This window comes from Alexandromys fortis, unplaced genomic scaffold (assembly GCF_014885135.2).
Source record: "Alexandromys fortis isolate MF-2015 unplaced genomic scaffold, M_Fortis_MF-2015_v1.1 scaffold_98, whole genome shotgun sequence".
NCBI lineage: Eukaryota > Metazoa > Chordata > Mammalia > Rodentia > Cricetidae > Alexandromys > Alexandromys fortis.
Window position 1 is genome coordinate 3,931,397 of NW_026068002.1, and position 20,866 is coordinate 3,952,262.

At 45.2% G+C, this 20,866-nt stretch overlaps 1 protein-coding gene across 1 annotated transcript in view; it reads right to left on the minus strand.

The window, feature by feature from the left end:
* The window catches only part of Sgpp2 (sphingosine-1-phosphate phosphatase 2), a 111,777-nt gene extending 98,479 nt beyond the window's left edge, over positions 1 to 13,298 (minus strand). The window contains exon 1 of the mRNA XM_050161041.1: positions 13,012 to 13,298. Coding sequence (XP_050016998.1) covers positions 13,012 to 13,179 — 168 coding nt within the window. The 5' untranslated portion in view covers positions 13,180 to 13,298. The remainder of the gene's footprint in view (positions 1 to 13,011) is intronic.
* Between the last annotated feature and the right edge of the window lie 7,568 nt (positions 13,299 to 20,866).

The following is a 20,866-nucleotide window of genomic DNA, read 5'->3' on the forward strand; positions in this document are numbered from 1 at the left end:
TGCTCACTACTTATATGTTCTAGATGTTAGAATAGTAGTCTAGAAAAATGGCCATGACACTCTCCTCGGGGTGCACTATTGTGACAAGACTTTGATTGTCTTCTTTAAATATTTTGATGACTTTCACTATATCTGACATAAACATGTATTATCTTAGTGACTGAAAATTATCAAAACCAATCTCCCGGATAGAGATGTGACCAGCATGTGTCAAAGCCCCAAGTTCATCCCCTAGTACCTCCTAAATCTAAGCAGAGTGTGGGAGGGCTTGTCTGCAATCCCAGCACTCTGGAGGCAGAGCCGGGAGGGTCAGAATCTGAAGACACTGTGGACCTCGTACTGAGCTGGAGGCCATCCCAGGCTATGGAAGTCTAGCTTCAATGATGACAATAACAACAAAATTTAATTTTTGAAAAATTGGTATCTTCTTAAAGATCACCAAAAGACCAAAGTCTAAAAAGAGAAGGAAAACCCCAAACATTAATAGAAGACTCATTCTCTCTCTCTCTCTCTCTCTCTCTCTCTCTCACACACACACACACACACACACACACCTTTGATGTTCTATTTCACAGCCACTTTTGAAGTCGGAGGACCAATCCTTTCCCTGAGAATTAAGCTGCAGGGTTCCGGCTCCCAACATTCTGCCCAGAGCTGCCTTTTTCTTCCTCAGACCCCCAGCAATCTCTGCTTTACTTAACTCTTTCCCATAAAATTCACTGGAAACACTTTTTTTTTCACTGTTTAGAGAAATCAAAACACACCCAAAGAATATAGACAAGGCCTTTTTCCTTTCTGCTTTGTAATAGCGCTGTTACCACATAACCAACACTAATGGGAGCAACCAGGAAGCTAGGGCTAAACTCCAAGGATGTGGGCTGAGGAAGTAGTATTTAAAATGGCTGCAAGACACTATTTCTCTTTCCCAAGACTCCCGATCCCCAGCCCCAGTATCTTGGGTGGCTAATCTCTGCTCTCCCCACACAGCTCAGCCCATGTCTGCGGATTTTTCTCTCTACCATACTTTGTCAGTCTGTCCCATCCTGAAGCAAGAGAAGGCATCAGAAATATGAATTGCGGTCTTGACTGGAATCTTTTCCAATCTTTTATTTTCCTAACATGTGGAATGTATTTCACCAGGCAAGTAAAATAATGAAGACCAGTGGATGCTCCAAATGCCAGCGTTTTCATAGATCTCTGACACAGATAAGGAACACTCTTAGCGGGTTGCCTGGAAACCGGGAGACTGTTTCCTCCAGAGAAAATTGTGTGCTACATCACGTGCAGGAATGCCTTGGCTTAAGATCAACTCTTATCAGGGCACCAGGAGATTTAATCATTAACAAAAACTACGGCAATAGAAAATGCACTTGCTGCTTAAACGTGTAGAAATCTTGACACCTTCATTCTAAGAGAAGGAAAGCAGCACTAGACCTGGCTTGCTGCTAACGCACTTTCTAAAACACACTCACTAAGTCTCATTCTATCAACTGGACAGACGTTTCACCACCGACCACTTTCAGCAATGTGTACACTCCCCTTCCTGCTGTCCAACAAAAGAAATGAAAACGAATCAAAGTCATTCATTAATCAAAACCCTTCCTTGGTTTCCTGGATGAAAGGGCAGGAACCAGCACTGGAAACACTGGAAAGATAAAAGAAGATGCAACCAGGGAAGTGTTCCGGCATAAAAAAAAAAAAAGTCCCACCCTCCATTGAGAAAGGAGAGGGCAGGTGCTTATGCCGATGCCAAGTAGGGGAAGGGTGAGTTTTACATAGCTATTATTCTTCTATTCATTGTGTAGTATTGAACTTGGAATATAGTTTAGTATAGAGTTTTTCCTAGGATGCAGGATGCCCTACTTCAATCCCTAGAATCACACACACACACACACACACACACACACACACACACACACACTGAATCTGCTGTATTGCAGAGTACATGTTAGGCGCAAGGGTACGCAGATGAGCAGAGGGATTTAAGCCTAGTTGATTCCCATCAGTCTTCTCCACCTCCACCTAGTCCCAACCCAACAAAAGTGAGAGAGACAATGTTCCAGCGATGGGGATATCACAAATGAGGAGCGGATTTGATCCACAGAACCCATCCTTTATAAAACTAAAAAGGCAGATGTGAGAGGAGCCAGGGACCAGGACTCCCTGAGGCTTCCTAGCCAGCCAGTCTAGCCTACTTGTCTAGCTGGAGGCCAGTGAGAGATCCTGCCTCAAAACCAAGCAGAGGTCTCCAGAGGAAAAACTCTTGAGGTTATCCCATGGCCTCAGCCACGTGTGCATACATGTGAATTCAAGCTCCCATGAATACCCACGCATAAAACACACACACACACACAATCCCATAGCAGTTACATACAATGTTACAAAGTAGGTTGAGAGATGGCTTAGCGGTTAAGAGCACTTGCTGCTCTTGTAGGAGACTGGGGTTCGGTTCCCAGCATCCAAGTGGCGGCTCACAAGCACCTGTAACTATAGCTGCAGGGGATCCAATAAAGTCTTCTGACCGCCAGGGTCGCATGGTACACACTCAGGTGCACAGATACATGCACAAATTTTAAATAGATAAATCTTGACTGTTTTATACTACGAAAGAAGTTTATTTTATAAAATCATTAGATTAAACAGTTACATAGCCGAGGAAATAAGACTTTGAAAGAACCTTGCCTGATGATGTAATAACCTGAAAGCAAAATCTAAAACTGAAAGGAGACAAGTGTGAGGTTGTCCTCTCAATATGAATAGAATATGCCATAGGATCCCATTTATTCACAGACATTTTTGCTTTGTTTTTTTGTTTTGTTTTGTTTGTTTCTCAAGACAGGGTTCCTTGTGTAGCCACGGCTGTCCTGGAACTCACTCTGTAGACCAGGCTGGCCTCAAACTCACAGAGATCCGCCTGCCTCTGCCTCTCGAGTGCTGGGATTAAAGGAGTGCACCACCACGCCAGGCTTCACAAAAAACTTTTTTATGAACTTCCTTACAGGTGGAAAATGTTATTAATTTTCACAGATACTAAAAAAAATCTATTCCTTCTTTAAATTTATTTTATGTGAATTGGTGAGAAGGTGTCAGATCCCCTGGGGCTGGATTTACAGATGGTTGTGAGCTGCCATGTGAGTGCTGGGACTTGAACCCAGGTCCTCTGGAAGAGCAGCCAGTGCTCTTAACCACCAAGCCATTTTTCCAGCCCTCAAATCAATTCTTAACAATTCTTTATTATGTATCTTTTCAACTGCACTCTACTGAAAGTTTAGTAAGCCCAGATGCACAATAACTTCATGGTGCTTGATTATAAGCCAGCCTTTTAAAAAAATATACTTAATCTTATTTTTTCTTTTTATTGAAAATGGATATTTTTCGCATATAACATATTTTATTGCTGTTTCCTCTTCCTTTACTCCCCCCAGTTCCTTCTTTTCCTTTCCCATCCTGACCCACTCTCTTTCTGTCTTTCATTAGAAAAGGAATAGGCTTCTCAGGGACCATAATAAAACAAAATAAGATAAAGCCAATACTAAAATGTCAGACTTGGAAAAAACAAACAAACAAACAAACGGAAAAGAGCCCAAGAGAAGGCACAAGAAACAGAGACCCACTCATTCACACTCAGGAATTCCATAGTAACACTGAGCTGGAAGCCATGATAGATAGGCAGAAGACCTGCATAGACACATGCAGGCCCTGTGCACGCTGCCCTGAGTTCATGTGAGCTTTGCTCGTTCTGATTTAGAGGGCCTGTGTTCTCGGGATCCTCTGGCTCTTATACTCTTTCTGCCACCTCTTCCACAGGGTTCCCTGCGCCCCGTGGTGAGGGGAGGGGAGGTCGAGATTACACATATGCACAAATTAAAAATAAACAATTAAAAAAAACAAATCTATACAAGCAGCAGGGACCAGCACATCCTGGTCCCAAGTGGGGGTATTCCACCTCCACACTCAGCAGCTCCTATCCCCACTCTGAACTTCCCCTCTGCCCTTCCCACTGCTACACACAGAGCTGTCTTCTCCGCCTTGGCCCCTGCTTTCCTGTTGCCTTTTCGGCCTTAAGCTTCCCCTTGAAAGGCTTCTCCTCTCTTTCCCATCAGCAAGCTCTCTTTAAGTCCTTGCGTCTGGGTCCTGTATTCTGGCTCCCCTCAAGCAATCTCATGGATTTTAGTAGTCCATATTCAGCAGGCAGATCCCAGCAGATGAAGTTCCTGCCTGGTCATTTCATAAGATGCTGTCCAGCCCACGAGTTCAATGACTCGGTCCTTATCCAATCAGCTTGTCGCTATAATGATGGCCCCCGTACGCTGCAATATGATGGCCTACATTTTAAGAAGCCACTTGTGTGAGGAAGACAACATACCACGAAGACATTCCCCTGAACGGACATTAAGATCTGGTTAAAGGTTAGCCCTACTGCTGTTTGAATCTGACAGCTCTCTAAAAGACTTTTAAAGCACCCCTCCTGATTCCCCTTTGAACAATACTGTAAATCGCATATCCTTTCCCATGGAGACACCCTGAAATCATTGCTCCAGGTTACTAAGTCTAACTTTCCCTGTGGAATGAAACTGATTCGCCAACCTCAAGTCCTTAAAGTCCAGATTCTGCTACATTAAGACTTCAGCCCACAGCTCTGCCTTTAGACCAGACTGCCAGTCAGAAGGGCCACACCAAGCGTTTCCTGCACAATGCTGGAGATTTTCCATTCACTCTTTTGAATCTGTCCTCTGTCCCCCCCCCCCCCACTCCCTCCCAGAGAAACTCAGCTTTATGGGCGGGATCAGCCAGGTGCCCAATATCCCTGGATGTGGTAGTTTGAATGTAACTGGCCCCCCATAAACCCATATTCCTATATTCTCATTGGGAGTGGCACTATTAGGAGGTGTGGCTTTGTTGGAGTGGGTGTGGCCTTGTTGGAGGAAGTGCGCCACTGTGGGGGTGGGCTTTGAGGTTTCCTATAATTAGGATACCACCCAGTGAGTCAGTTGGCTTCCTGTTGCCTGCAAGATGTAGAATTCTCCACTCCAGCACCAATCTGCTTGCATGGCACCATGCTCCCCTTCATGATCAGAGGACTGAACCTCTGAATCTGTAAGCGAGCCACACTCAATTAAAGGTTTTCCTCATAAAAGTTGCATGTTGTCTCTTCATAATAACATGAACCCTAACTAAGACACTGGATATTCTAAAGGAATCTGGCCAAAGGGGGTGCAATGGCAGGATATGATAAATAGGAATATAAAATCAACATGCATTTCTCCACACACTTTGTCTTGCTGTGACTACCTCTCTCTACAAAGTCTCTCTCTCTCTCTCTCTCTCTCTCTCTCTCTCTCTCTCTCTCTCTCTATCACATCCAACACTCTCATGCTCAGTCAGGCACTGAATTATTAACCTGCCTCTGGCCACAGTTCCTGTCCTCAGCCTCAGCTGCTCTCCGGGACCTGCCGTTCAGCAAACCCTATTCCTTCCCCTTGCACATGGAGGCTGGTGTCCTGAAATGCTTCGTTTCCCCACTCTGATTTCTTTTCTTACCCTGCCTACATGAAGGATTCCCTGTCTGAACTCCTTTCAATTAGCCTCCCATGTGTTGAATCTTAAATAGGTTTTATTTTTAGAGCAGTTTTAAATTTACAAAAAAAAAATTAGGAAGATGGATAGAACGGCCACATTCTCTCCACACATTCTGCTGCCATCTACCCTGGTGCTGACGCTCCCAATTAGTACGGCATGCTGGTTTCAAAATGGATACATTATGACTGCCCATTATGACTGCCGGAAGTCCACACTCTAGGCAGACGCTTTTGGTTTTCACCATCCAGGGTTTGCTCTCTCCAGTCATCAGGTTCTTAGGTTCCTCTTGACCATGACTGTTTCTCAGTGTCCTGCGTATGATGACCTCTACAGTTCTGAGGAATACCAGCAGGATTTGCAGACTGGCAGTCACTAAGTATCAAGAGATAGAATTTAGGTATCTGTCAAGAGTCCACGCTGTCAGTGTGACTTGACTTTCACTGTTGGTACTGAGCTTGATCACCTGGCCAAGACAGTGTCTGTTAGTTCTACACTGTAATGCTCCCTTCTCCTCCTTCTTTCCATTCTATACTCTCTGTGAGCCCCTATGTGCTGCCCACATTAAAAGAAAAAAAACATGGGGAGGGGATGGGTTTGAAGCTCCACAGATGAAGTGTTCACCTTGCAAATAGCAGGTCCTGTGTGTTTGATCCCTCGGACCCATGTGAAAACACTGGAGATGGTGGTACCTGTTTGTAACCCCAGCCATGGGCATCGTGGGGGGCACAGTGGCAACAGACATATTCCTGGGGCTCACTGGCCAATCAGCATAGCCTACTTGCTAAGTTCCAGGCTGTGAGAGACTCTGTCTAAAAAACAGCGTGGAATGACACCTAAAGTTGACCTCTGGGCTCCATCCCCAGATACATTCACCAGCGCGCGCGCGCACACACACACACACACACACACACACACACACACAACGGCTGGGGAATGTGGCTCAGTGGTTCAGTGCTTGCCTAGTATGCTTGAAACCCTGGGTTCCGACTTCAATACTGCCAAAAGTTAAAAAAGAGAAAACAGAAGCAGGCATGTTTTATCTCCCTAAATGGGTAGTAGAACTTTTTTGTTTTTTAAAATTGGGATAAGATATTCATCTGACTGATCATTTTAACTATTTTTAGGTGTTTCAATTACCCCTTTTAAGTAGGACAGTCTTTTACTGATGGTACTGATCTCGTGCTAATCTTATTATCACTCCCCCAAAGTGACATGTCAAGTTTTAGCACATGAGGAACTTCAAGTAAACGAGCTTCTCTCATTTTTATCTATTTGATCTATTTTCTTTAAGCTGTAACATGAGATGTCAAGGTCTCTGCTAGGGGAGCCAAGTTCTCCCTACCATTGTCTCCTATGTTCATTCTTGTTTTGAAAGAAAAATTATTTGTTTCATGTGTATGGGCTTTTCACCTGCACGTATGTCTGTGAACCAAATATACATACTGGGTGACCATGGAAGCCAGAAGAGGGCTTTGACTCCCTGGAACTGAAGCTACAGGCAGATGTGAGCAGCCAGGTGGGTGCTAAGAATTGGATTCAGGTCCTCTGGAAAAGCAGTTAGTGCTCTTAATGTCTGAGTCTCCTTTCTAGCCCCTGTGTTCATCCTTCTAGCCTCATTTTTCTTCATGTTGCCATTTTCATTTGAGCTCTTCTGGGGGCAAGGATCTAAAGCTTATTTATCTTTGTGTCTCTGAGATAGATGAATGTCCCAGGAACATAGCAGCTGATCAATAGATGATTATAAACGAGGGAAGCAAAGAGGAGACTCAAGTGCAAGTGGCCTATTTTTCCCAAAGAGGAGCCAGCTCATTAGTGTGTCACCTTGGCCAGAAGCGGGAAGCGTGTGCTCATTCTTGTTCACAGTATTCCACCTGCCTCTGGGGTCGTCCCGCTAAACCTACGAAGAGTCATAATGTATATCTATATCTTTCATCCTTGTCTGGACATTTGAATCAGGAGATTACAAATGTTAGACGGAGATACATTTATATAAAGATATTAAAGATGCTGTTTTTCTTTCTTTTTTTGTTTTTCAAGACAGAGTTTCTTTGAGTAGCCCTGACTGTCATGGAAATCACTCTGTAGACCAGGATCCTAGACCTCTCCACCTGCCTCTGTCTCCCAAGTGCTGGGATTAAAGGCCTGTGCCACCACTGCCAGGCAATGCTATTATTTTTCACGAGAAAACTGGCAACAATCTAAAGGCCAGCAGTAGACCAATAGACAACCCATGTGAAAGAGTAACAAGAAGCCATTAAATAACACTTTGCACTCTGCTTGAGCAGTTATTGGGAAGTACAAGGGCATGGCTTGGTCTTCTTTCTATGTGGTGCTTTCATTGGTCAAATAAAGAAACTTCCTTGGCTTTTTGATAGGGCAGAATTTAGATAGGTGGAGTAGACCGAACAGAAGGCTGGGAGGAAAAAAGCAGAGTCAGGCAGAAGCCATGGATCTCCTCTCTGAGACGGACGCTGGTTAGACTCATGCCAGTAAGCCACAGTCAAGTGGTAATACACAATAATGGAGATGGGTTAAACTAATATGAGAGAGTTAGCCAATAAGAGGCGCTAGATATAATGGGCCAGGCAGTGTTTAAATGAATACAGTTTCCGTCTAATTATTTGAGGGGGGGACACATGGAACAAAGGGCTTGTGCTTCTCTCGGGCTTCCGGGACACTTCTTTTTACCACAATGGCTAAATTTTTTCTCCACATTTTCTCAAAATTTTAACATCTATAACTAGAAAAGGAAGAAAAGAGTCACCAATCTGTACTTTCAAGCCTGAACATCGCACAAAGGCTAATCAAAACTTGAAGTTTGACCTGTCAATCAGGTCGGCTGCAATGAAGTTAAACCGCCACAGCTGTTGCCACTACTTCCTGGCTCACTTCCATCTGCATACTGAACATCCTATGGGTGTGAGTCCCAGGGAAAGAGAACCCAGAGCTTCTCCCTCAGTTGCCAGTTCCACTGGGCTTGATTCTGGACATTATTTTGCTTGCTGGTTTGCATTTAAAGTTCAATTCCTTTAAGTGACTATAATGTAAAGCCACTTAGCAAAACACAGCTCTGTTCCACTCTGCTCTTGTGCAGATGGGACAAGAAAGGCCCAGTCCACAAGAAACTGCAGTAGCCTGGTCCTAGACTCCTGATCCTCAGGAGGTCAAACCAATAACCAAATGGAGGCACTATGTAGACTTCCAGTTGACTTATATAGGCCCTGAAAGTTTGAAGAGAGAAAACAGAAGTGCAAAGACGTTCAAACAACCACCCTTCCTCCTATGCTTTGTTTATGATGGAAGTTTCATTGCTTTGCACTTTTGCAAAATTTATTCATTCAAAATACCATCATATGTACACAATGCAATGGGGTCTGAACATAAAACAAGAGTGAAAATCATGGTGGTTAAAATGAGAACTGTTCCACCTGGACTCCAGGGTTTGAGTAATTACTCCCTTGCTGGTGCTTAGGGGAGGGGCATTCACAAGGAAACAGTCTTGCTGGAGGAAGTATGTCACTGAGAGCCAGGCTTGAGATGTGGAGGCTCAGCTCACTGCTCCTGCAGTGTCTACAGCTTGCTGCCATGCTTCCCTGCCATGGGGACCTCCCCCCNNNNCCCCCCCCCCCCCCGCCCCACAGAATCATATATCCAAATGCACTCTTTCTTCCATAAGCTGCCTTAGTCATGGAGTTTTATCACAGCCAACAGAAAAACAAACAATAAACCACCTAGTTTAAAAACAAACCCAAGATGGTCTTTCTGGAACTTAGTTATGTGGGTGTGCACTTCACTCTAGGGCATGCTTCCTCTTTGTTAGTGAAATACTGGTTTTTAAATGTGAGAAGCATGAATTTTTGATCTTCTCATTTGTTTTGGTACCAGGGGTTCTTGCTCCTTAGAAATGACCATGGTTGTGTTTTTTTACTATTTGCTCCTTTGACCCTTTTTAATAGTTTGCAATATATTAATAATCTCTCCTACATTGTTTTATTATATATGTGTGCACGCGTGCGTGCGCGCGCGCACACACACACACACACACACACACACACACTGATTTTTTTTTCCAGGCAAGGTTTCTCTGTGTAACAGCTCTGACTATCCAGGAACTTGCTTTGTAGACCAGGCTGGCCTCGAACCACAGCCTGCCTCTGCCTTCTAAGTGCTGGGATTACAAGTGTGCACCACCACTGCCTAGTTTTATTTTATCATTTATTTTTTCTTTTTCTTTTTTTGAGACAGGGTTTCTCTGTGTAGCCCTGGCTATCCTGAAACTCCCTGTATAGACCAGGCTGGCCTCAGACTCTGAGATCCACTTGTCTCTGCCTCCTGAGTACTGGGATTAAAGGCATGTGCCACCATCTCCCAGCCTGGAACAAAGTAATTTTCAACACAACCTAATTTTGATTCCTATGCAACCAAACTTGAGAATTATGTGTGAGCAATTATCAAAAAGTATTTATTGAGCAAGCAATGTTTGGAAAGTCCAAGCCCAGTGCAATGTAATGATGAAGAAAGGCTACACAAAGCCCAAACACAATAGTGTTGGGCAAGCAAGGGTGTCAGAAATAAAAACACCATTGTATAGCAGGTTGGCTTGACCTCAGAACAAATAAACACAATTCTATCCTGGTCTCTGCCTCCGCACACAATACTAGGATCCCTGCATAGAGCAGGACACTACCTCCCAAGACCATTCAGAAAGCCCTCTGATGGCTAACCCTGCAAACTTGCTTCTTGGTAAAGAGCAGCTCACTCTATCTCAGTCCCACCCTGTCCAGCCAAGTCTCATGCCCCACACCTTCTCAGCAAGGCACACACAAAACCCTGGGATTTCTGCCATGGAAGCTTCAAGTTTAGACTTCGGAATCAAAAGATCTGGCTTCCTGAAACTGTGCAGCTATCTGGGTAGTTCTCAACAAGTCATTCAACCTTAGGGACTCAGACTTACTGGGCAAAGTCTAAGGCCCAGCCCATTTTTTTCCAAAGATGGCTTTATGCAAGCCAAGCCACACCCTAGCTAGTAAAAGATAGAGTTAATCTCTAACCTGAAAGTGTGTGGTATTATGAGAATTTGTATGGGAAGCCTGTATTCATTTCCTTACCTGTCTAGCGTTAAGGATTATAATAAATACAGAAAATGCAGAAGATGAATCTGATTCCTTGAAATCTAAAGTAACTTCAATGAAGGAATTAACTTCTCAACTATTTGAAAGATCCTAAGTCAATGTCCCAGGGCTGTCTTCTAGGCTATGTGGGGAAAAAAAAATCATTTGGTATTTAATTTGATCTTTAGTAGTCTCTGTTTAAAAATCTTAAAAGCTATTGATTTTCCCACTGCAAGCTATGCTTAGATAGCCACAGAATTCGCAGAGCTTAAACTGAGTGAAGAAGATCCAAGAAAATGGGCAGAACCAACAAAGCTTCTGCCTTGCTGACTATTTCATCAACAGGATAAGGCTGGCGTCATCAGCTCCCCACTCAAAGGCAGTTACACAATGCAGTGCCCTCTGCAAGGAACACACCTCAAGTAGCAGGGAGAACCACAGGGCTGGAGACAGCCTGCTGTCAGCAAAGGACTTGTCCTTGAGAGCTAAAGAGTGTCCCATTTGACGGGGCACACCTAACACCTCAGCCCTTGGGAGGCAGAGGCAGGAGTTTTACCAGCTCAAGGCCAGCCTGGGCTACATAGTGAAACTGTCTGGGCCACATAGTGAAACTGCCTTTTAAAAAATGCTAAAAGGTTGTACAGCCACCATCTGGTTTGTAAAAAGCCAGAAGAGAAAGGAAAGAGGGCGTGGGGAAAGTTTTCACAATTGCCCCCTTAAGACCCTGTGAGTTATCTGGGGGCAGAGATACAATTATTCCTATTTGTTGAGAGCTAACCTTCCACCTCTCTTAAACCTTTTAAAACACTCACAACCCCTTCTCTTATCAAAAGATCTCAAGTTAATTTTTTCCTGTTACAGCCACTTCCTGGATTTATTATCCTGAATTCTCAGCTTTCTTTTACATACTTACTGGGCTACAGTAATCCAAGTCTGGGGAGGGAACCAGAACCCCACTTCTTGATTCCCCCCCCCACCATCTGGGCACTCCAAGAAGCAATGAGTATGCTCAGCTTGTTTTTAAAGGGGAAGAGGAACCTTCTTCAGAATGTGCAATCACATTATCGCCGCGATTAAGAAACACTTAATGGGAAAATTTAGTCCTCAGCTTCCTGAATTGGGAAGCGCAGGTACAGGAGACAGTAGCTGGCTCAGGCCCTGAATGTAGGTAGGGTGCCAGAGCAGGAAAGACCTCCCGTGGGGGTGGGGCATTAGTCTTATACACCTCCATAGCCTTTTGGGACAAGGGACTAGTAGAGACAGAGGTCTTGAATTAATCTAAAAGCTATTAGCTTGCCATATAGCACAGGGAAGGAACCATAAAGCGAAAGTATTGTAACCAGCCCAAGGCCACCTGTCCAAATGAACTCTGTAACTCAATGCCTCTAGTATTCTACACTACAAGAGATTCAGGTTCTAAACTGGTTATCTGTACACAAGGACCTGTCACTTTATAGTTAACAGAATCTTTCCGGGAGAACAAAACTCTGTGTGTGTGTGTGTGTGTGTTGGGGAGGTGGCGGGGTGGGGGGGTAGAATTGCTTATCTCCTGGTTTATCATTTTCTGCTTAGTTGAGGGAAAGGGCAGCTGCTGGTGGTGCCCAAGGGAGACAAGCTTCCGTAGCTGCCATCTGCCGCCTGCCGGGTCCTTCTAGCTTGGAGGAGTCCCTGGCACTGCAGAACGCAAAGCTGCAGTAGAATTGTATAACCTCGCACGGGATGCAAAGCAGCTATGGAAAAGGCCACTAGGGCCAGTCACGGAAGACTGACCAGGCTGGAAGGCCCCCAAGAGAAGGGGTTTTCGGGAGGGAGACCACGTTGGACCCCCATCCCTGAGGATGACGGGATGTGGGGCTGTGAATCCTCTGAGGAGCCCAGGGTTGGTGGTGCAGCGAAGCGCGCCACTCCTGAGTCTGTGAGGAGCAAAAGGAGGAGGATGCTGCAACCAAAGAACTCTGGGGCAGTGCTCAGGCTCTATCCCAGGGAAGTGCCAAGGACATCCCCACTCCTCTTTTCAGTTACGTAACTCTCACACTTCTGGCAGAATCTACTGAAACACGAACTTACTCATTAAAGTAATTAAAGTATAGAATCTCTCAACGGATACATGCAAAGGCTCTGGGTGTTGTCTGAGAAGATGTAGTTACCACCTGCAGCGACAGAAGGTGACATCGTGTGACTGACCCCCGCCATACCCTCCCCAGGGCCGATGCTGGGAGGCGGTAGGAGCCCGCGATCCCCATCGCGGAGTCGCCGGGACCCGCAGACACGCAGGCGGCCATCGCCCTTCTCCACACTGCAGACAGCTGTCCGTGGTTACCTGAGGGTTTGCGGGGAGATGCGCGACTTCTGGGACCCGCGTCGTCCCTTCCGAGGGGCCCGCGCTATTCTCCCGAGGATTGTCCTCCGGCACGGGGAAGAGCCCGCAGCGGCGCTGGAAGCGCGCCACGAGCTGCGAATCCTGCAGACTCCGCAGCAACTCGGCCATGGTGAGCCGCGACCCCGCACGTCCGACCTGCAGCCACGCACGTCCGACCTGCAGCCACGCGCGTCCGTGTCCTCGGCGTGCGCCCTGGCCTGGCGTTCCGCAGCCCGGTGCTCCCAGCGCAGGGCGGGCAGGGCGCAGGGCCAGCCAACAGGTGCGCCGCCCGGGTCCTAGCGCCCGCCCTGCACGCGGGGAAACCCAGGTGTCTTCCTCCACCTTGCACACGTTGCCGACCCCTTCCTTGCCATCCGGGCGGCCCCAGCCCCTCCCTTCAGGGTGCTCTCGCAATTGCTTGGAAGAGTCTAGGTGTTTGACCTGCGCGCCAACCCCACTCTGTCGGGCTAGTTCAGGCTAACCACTAAGGAAAAGCACTGTGCACCTGTACCGTGCGTCCTTCCAAACTCTGCGGGAGCCTGGAAGCTTCGTGACACTCCTTTCAAATCTTGAGCCCAAGGTGAAACTGCCCCCACCCCCACGCATCCCTACACTTCAGCTCCCTGTCCTCACTTTTGCCTGGTTTCTGCAAGTTTAATTCCCAGGAGTCTGGCTCCTAGGGAGAATTACCAGTGCTTTCCAAACTCGGCTTGACGCAACGTTTCCTCCTCACAGGCTAGTCACCGTGCCCTTCCAACCTGTTCAACAACAGAAGAAAAGCGAAGAGCCTAGAGTCAACCCCAGTGGTCATGGATAAACAGAAATCTCCACATTCCCAGCTCTGCTCCTGCCTTGGGCCTTGCTAATTTAGACCCAAAGGGAACAAGGCGCCCCAGCGACTGCTTTAAAACAGCAAAAGAAACGTCCTGTAGATGTGTCATGGTTTTCCTTGGGCACTCCTAAACCTCTCTGAGATCCTAAAATGACCTCTGCACCTCTGCAGCTAGCGAGAAGCAACAGTTAAAGGCGCAGGTGATTGCCCTGCAGCAAAACTATAATCCAATCCTTAGTTGGGAGCAGCAGAAAGCTGCTGGGGTAAGGGGTGGGGGTGGGGTTGCTCCTGGCTGCCCTTGTGAAACCTGCTGTTTGGCTGAATAAATGACTGTGGATGCTGTGGCCACCTTGCTTCTCCAGCTGCCCCTCTAGGTTGAAGGTCTTTGGATGGTGTGATCTCCTCTCATCCCTGCTCCCTGCATCCCTGGCTATTTAATCCTACCTGGAAAACATGGTCAAGGTGATTAAGAAGGAAGTATCTTCTTCAGAGTTCCCATTTTCCTCTTACAGAGAAGCACGGGGCTGCTGTCACAGTCCTGTGATGTCACACCCAGCCACGTGTAGCTCAGGAGGACATAGCCTCCCTCCTCAGTGCAGCTTGCTGTCATTTATGGACACGAAACCAAGCCCCATGGTTTGATTTTAACAGCTGGTGTTACAGTAGCTCCCAGCTGTTGCATACACACACACACACACACACACACACACACACAGAGTTTTCTATGAAGTCACTTATATCTTCATGTCTCCCAAATTTGTTGCCTCAACCTTTCTTCTAGTTAAGTGTGTGTGTGTGGGGGGAGCATAAAACATGCCATGCTCAGTGTGGTACCCAATTAGATTTCAGGGCTAGCCCTTCTGTCTGACTCAAGTTTTCAGTGATCACGAGACCTGAGATCAGTCACTGTGTTCTTTTTCTTCTGTGATGAAACACTGATCTTCACTTGTGACTGTCTTTCTTAAAGACTCTTATGAAAACACCCAGATGACTTGCATGAGGCACCAGGAGTCAGTTCCAGTGATGTGCGTTGTGTTGTGTGCCCTGCCCTCCGTGCTCTGACTCCAGTTCCAGCAATGAGCATTGTGTTGTGTGTCCTGCTCTCATGACCCAGTTCCAGCGATGTGTGTTGTGTTGTGTGTCCTGCCCTCCGTGCTCTGTCTCCAGTTCCAGCAATGTGCGTCCTGTTGTGTGTCCTGCCCTCCCTGCTCTGACTCTTTCCTTCGAGGCAGGCTCTCTCACAGAACCTGGACTAAGCTGGCTCTGCCCTCCACAGGGCTGGGGTCACAGAAGCCACACAGCCGCATCTTCAGGCCCTCACGCTTTCACAGCAAGGACTGTCATGCACTGAGCCATCTATCTGGCCCTTGGTATTTTATTTTTAAAGGTGAGATTTTGTTGTGTAGCCCAAACTGGCTTCAGACTCTCAAGTCCGTTGGCTTCTACCTGGTAAGTGCTGGATTACAGGTATGTTCCACCTCGTGCAGACAGTGGCATCTTTTGAAACTCTCAATATTGGATTTAATAGTTAGGGGTAATGGGTAAGTTGCAATAATAAAAAGTCAGTGTTCTAAGAACACACATATTTATTTCTCTTTGTTACATGGCCCAAGATAAGGTTACCCTGACACATAACTCAATAACTTGAGTTCTCTTCTTCCAATTGATTCTCCATGCCCTGCCCTGGGACCACTCCTTACGTCCGAGTCTTCTTGTGTACAGTTCTGAGAAAGAGCAGGTGGTGAGGATCCTGGGTGTCGCTGTCAAAATCAACAAGTGAAGCAGAGTTCATACTATCACTAGGAACATGCCCTTGAGTCTCAGCAGAAGTCTGGAAATGTCACCTCTTTCTGGGAAGCCTGGGTCTGGCTTAAATTTTATTTCTATGGAAAGAGAAGAGAGCAGGCAGAGTTATTTTGTGTTTATTTACTGTTTGTTCTTGTGAACTCTCAGAAGACTCTACTAGAGTTTGGAAACAAACTATTACTGGTGAAAATGGCATAAAATAGGAACAGCAAGATAGTTCAGCCAGTAAAGGATTGACCTATTGTCAATCCTGGTAACCTGAGTTTGGTTCTCAGGCCCTACCCGATAGGAGGTAAGACCTGATACACCGACACACATACGATAGATAGATGGATGGATAGATAGATAGATAGATAGATAGATAGATAGATGGATAGATACATACATACATACATACATACATACATACATACATACATATTGTTTTTTTTGAGTCAGTGTTTCTTTGTATAGCTTTGACAGTTCTGGAACTCACTTTGTAAACCACACTGGCCTAGAACTCACAGAGGTCTGCCTGCCTCTGCCTCCTGAGTGCTAGGATTAAAAGTATATGCTACCACTGCCCATAAAATGTAATTTCCAAATGTTGTAACATATAAGTCAGCATTATATGTTGTGTCTAATCTAATTTAGGCACTCTGTCTTTGATTTGTTACACTCAAAATGCTTCAATGCAAATGCTTTTTAAATGTTTTTCTTTAATTTTGAGAATTTCATACATGTATACAAAGAAATGTGATCTTATCTACATGTATTTTCTCCTCCAAATTCTGCCATATTTCATATTCCCCTAACATGCCCTTTTACCAGCCATATATATATATATATATATATTATTTTTGGTAAACCACGAAGTTCAGTTAGTGCTGCCCATGTGTACCTGGGTATAGGAGCATCCATTGGAACATGGAAGAGAATTTATTAACTTACATATTTATTTATTTATTTATTTATTTATTTTTGAGACAGGGTCTCTTTATAGAGCCCTGCCTTCCTGGAACTTACTAAGTAGACCAGGCTAGCCTCCAATTCACAGATATCTGCCTCCCTTGCCTTCTGAATGGTGGGATTAAAGATGTGCACCACTAAGTCCAGCAAGAAATTTTTTTTAAAAAGAGGCAGAAAATGTTATAAGAAACAACTGACATATGTTTATAACTTAAAAGGTGGAAATTAAAAGAAATGCTAAAATTGTCCTCCCTTCTCAATGAAAAGCTTTTGTATTATTCACCCACCTGCTTTTAAGTTTTGATTTAGATTTCTCTGTACAGATTAGGTCACTTCCAACTTGCAGTTAGATCTTTCTGTTTCATCTGGGCGATGTTTCTTAGAGCAAAGTAATCACCCGGGGTTGTTTCTGTATCAGTTATCTATGGCTGAATAACAAATTTCCCCACAAACGGTGAGTTAGACCACAGCATCGTCATCTTGTAGTTTCCGTGGTCTGCACCCACATGTGTTTTAGCTGGGTCCTCTGGCTTTCAGTGTCTACCAAGGCTGAGGCTGTCTCCACTCCTACGGTAGCGTTCAGGGGATAACAGTAGCGTTCAGCATGCATTGCTGCGTATAGGCCTCCCTCCCGTCTGTGACATGCGCGCGTCCTCCCAGTGCAACTGCGATCCCAGAGCCCCGCTTGCAGAAGCTGATCTGCAGAGACTAAAACTGAAACTTAACACGGTTCTGTTCAGAGAGCTGACAGGCATAGATGATGGTGATTGACAGGCTAGAAAAGTCTGACATCATTTCCAGACAGCGAATGTTATAGGCGGAAGGAGGCTGGGGGTGGGGCGGTGGAGGCAGTCACCTTCTGGAGATCTCTCCTGTCCCTCTGGCCAGGTGACAGACCCCGTCTGGAGGATTTATGACATCTGTGCTCCTTCTTTCCTTGTCACCTCTTACATGTCTCCCCCATATTGTCGCTCTTTGGGCTCAGGCACGTCTAGAAGTGCAAGTCAAGCCATGTTCTACCATTGTCACCCTTGTCCTCCTCTGGGGGCACTGGGCTGGAAGATGACGAACTTAATTAAGCCAACTATTAGTAGTGTGTTTATGCTAGGCAGTTAAGGACCTGGATTTGTAGATTTCTTTCTACAATATGGACTGCAAGTATATCTTTATAATACAGACAAGACAGTGCCTCGCCCCATGCCCAGTATTTTCAGAAAAGTCATTGGCAAGTGTCTTCTTTCTCTGAGGCGAAAGGTATTTTGAAGCGGGGAAAAGGCACCGGTATGGACTCATTTCAAGACCAATAAATGAACTTTAAAAATACTTTTTTTGGGCGGAAGGAATTTCACATATAAGCAAATGCAAGTATATGCATTTTCCTTCTTTTTAAAATACAGACAATAGCGTTCTTTGCACAGGGTACTACTGTCTTGGTTTTACCACAGAGGATGGTCCGTGTAAGTATGATTCTTAGGGCTGTACACCACTCCATTCTATGAGTTGAAATTTATCTTCCTAATGAACATTTACATAGTGTCCAGTGTACTGCTTCCAAACAGTGTATACTAAGTAACCTTCATTCCCGCCTGTGCTTCTAGCATATACTGTACCCAGGACTGGGATTGCTAGGCCATACCACTTTTAGCATAGCATCTACCATAGCATTTGTCAATGTCAGATGTTGCTAATTTGGCCCTTAGGGGTGATGTGCCAACTTTACTCAGAGAAATTGCCTATTGTTCTCATGTTTTTGACCATACAGTGTTTATGGTCTTTCCCAACTAGGTGGGGTTACATGTAGCATCTTGTGGTGGTCTGAATAGGAATGACCCCCGTAGACTCATGTGTTTGAGTGCTTGGCTGATAGGGAATGGCACTATATGTGGCTTTGTTGTAGAGGTGTGGCCTTGTTGGAGGAAGGGTGTCACTGTGGGGGCGGGCTTTGAGGTCTTATATGCTCAAGGCACTACTAGTGACAATCTCTTCCTATTACCTGCAGGTCAAGATGTAGAAGTCTCAGACCCTTTCCAGTACCATGTCTGCCTGCATGTTGCCTTATTTCCCACCATGATGATAATAGACTAAATCTCCACACTGTAAGCCAGCCTCCATTAAATGTTTTCCTTTATAAATATTGCTGTGGCCACGGTGTCTCTTCACAGCAATAGAAACCCTAACTAAGACACATCTCCAGGTAGCTTCAATTTGAAATCTGTTATTACGAGTGAAGATGACCAGATTTGGGGTTTCTTGCCCTTCCTCTCCTCCTTTTCACCTCCTCCTTCTCTTCCCTTCTCCTCCTCTTCTTTCTTTCTCTTTTTTCTCCTCCAACTCTTCTTCTTTGTTCTCTCCCCCATCTCTATCTTCCTGTAATAGTATCTGGCTGTGTAATTCTCAGGCTGGCCTAGATCTTGTGTGTAGTCTAGGTTGTCCTTGAACCCATGCCCTTCTTATACCTGCAGCCTTAGTACTGGTAACAAGTGTGAGCCAACCGACCAAGTGGCCATCTCTGTGTGTGTGTATGTGTGTGTGCCTGTGTGTGTGTGTGTGTGTGTGTGTTTCTTTTAATGTTTCGTTTGCCTGGCTATCCCAGGAAGCATCACTCCGTTGTTTACCAAGGTATCAGGACTAGTGTTTTCAGAGCCACAGGTCAACCATGGGTGTTGGATGAAGGACCAAATGTAGTCTGGAAACCTGTTCCAGCTCCAGGTGAACGGGTGAGGCTGACCTCAAGGCGTGGGAGAATTCTCCCGGTAAAGGAAACTGTGTATTGACTACTTGCCTCATTCTCCACAATACAAGCTAAATTAAGTAACATTATACAGGCTGAATAGGTTGTATTGATGTATTTAGGAATATATGTCTATATGCATATGTATAGATATATATATCAACAATTAATGAAAAGGAAGCCATAAATTTGAAAGAGAGCAAGGAGGAGTGTATGGGAGGGTTTGAAGAGAGGAAAGGAAAGGGGCAAATGATATAGTCATCTTATAATCTCAAAAAAATAAAATAAATAAGTTGGGCAGTTTGTAACCTAACACTTGGGAGGCAGAGGTAGCTAGACCTCTGTGAGTTCAAGGACAGCCTGGTCTACAGAGTGTGTTCCAGTACAACCAGAACTACACAGAGAAACCCTGTCTCAAAAAAATAATAAATAATAGATAAATTAATTAACTAAAAATTCCCAATAAAAATTATAACAATCTCTACCCATTAACCAAGGTTTATAGTTTTGAAGGACTATCACACAAGTTGCCATAAACTGGTGACTTTGAAACAACCGTGATTTATTAACAGACACGTCAGGGAGGTTCTCACCCACCTCCTGCTGTGTTTGGTCGATGCCAACAATCCTGTGGCTTGTGGCAGTGTGACTCCAGTATCTTCAGATGCTGTCATATAGCATCTCCCTCCTTTGCCAGGCATTTATCTCACCCACATACAATCTCAGCATTTTGGAAATAGAGGTGGGATGTTTATTAGTTTTCGAAGCCAGCCTAAACTACATAGCAAAACTTGGTCTCAAAACAACCACGAAATGATCCCTCTTTTAAGAGACCAATCATCAAATTAGATTAGAGTGAACTTTAATCCGTTATGACCTCATCGTAATGTGATTTCATTTGCAAAAATTCTATGTGCAGTGAAATCACAAGCAAGTGTTTCGGTGGACATGACCTTGAAGGACATCTATAGCTCATTGTAAGTACTTATTGTGTGTTGGGTCTGTGTTCAATCTTTTCTTCTTTTTCTTTCTTCTTTCTTTTCTTTCCTTCCTTCCTTCCTTCCTTCCTTCCTTCCTTCCTTCCTTCCTTCCTTTCTTCCTTCTTTCCTTCCTTCCTTCCTTCCTTCCTTCCTTCCTTTTTTTTTTTTTTGAGACATGGTTTCTCTGTGTAACAACACTGGCTGTCCTGGAACTTTTGTTGTAGACTAGGCTGTTCTGGAACTCACTGAGCTCCACCTGCCTCTGCCTCCTGAGTCCTGAGATCAAGGGTATGCGCTACCAAGTCCGGCCTCAATATTTTCATACCATAATTTATTTAGTCATGCTTTATCCTTTTAGCAGTTCTATGATGTAGTGTTTACCCACAGGAGGGAAAGGCATTAGAAGAGGAGACTGACCACCAGGTTTCAACCATGTGCCTGAACCCCGGGCCAGAGTTCATTGGTGCTGTACTACACATTTGACCAAATTAGGGATCATGAGTGTTCCCTCTACAGTCC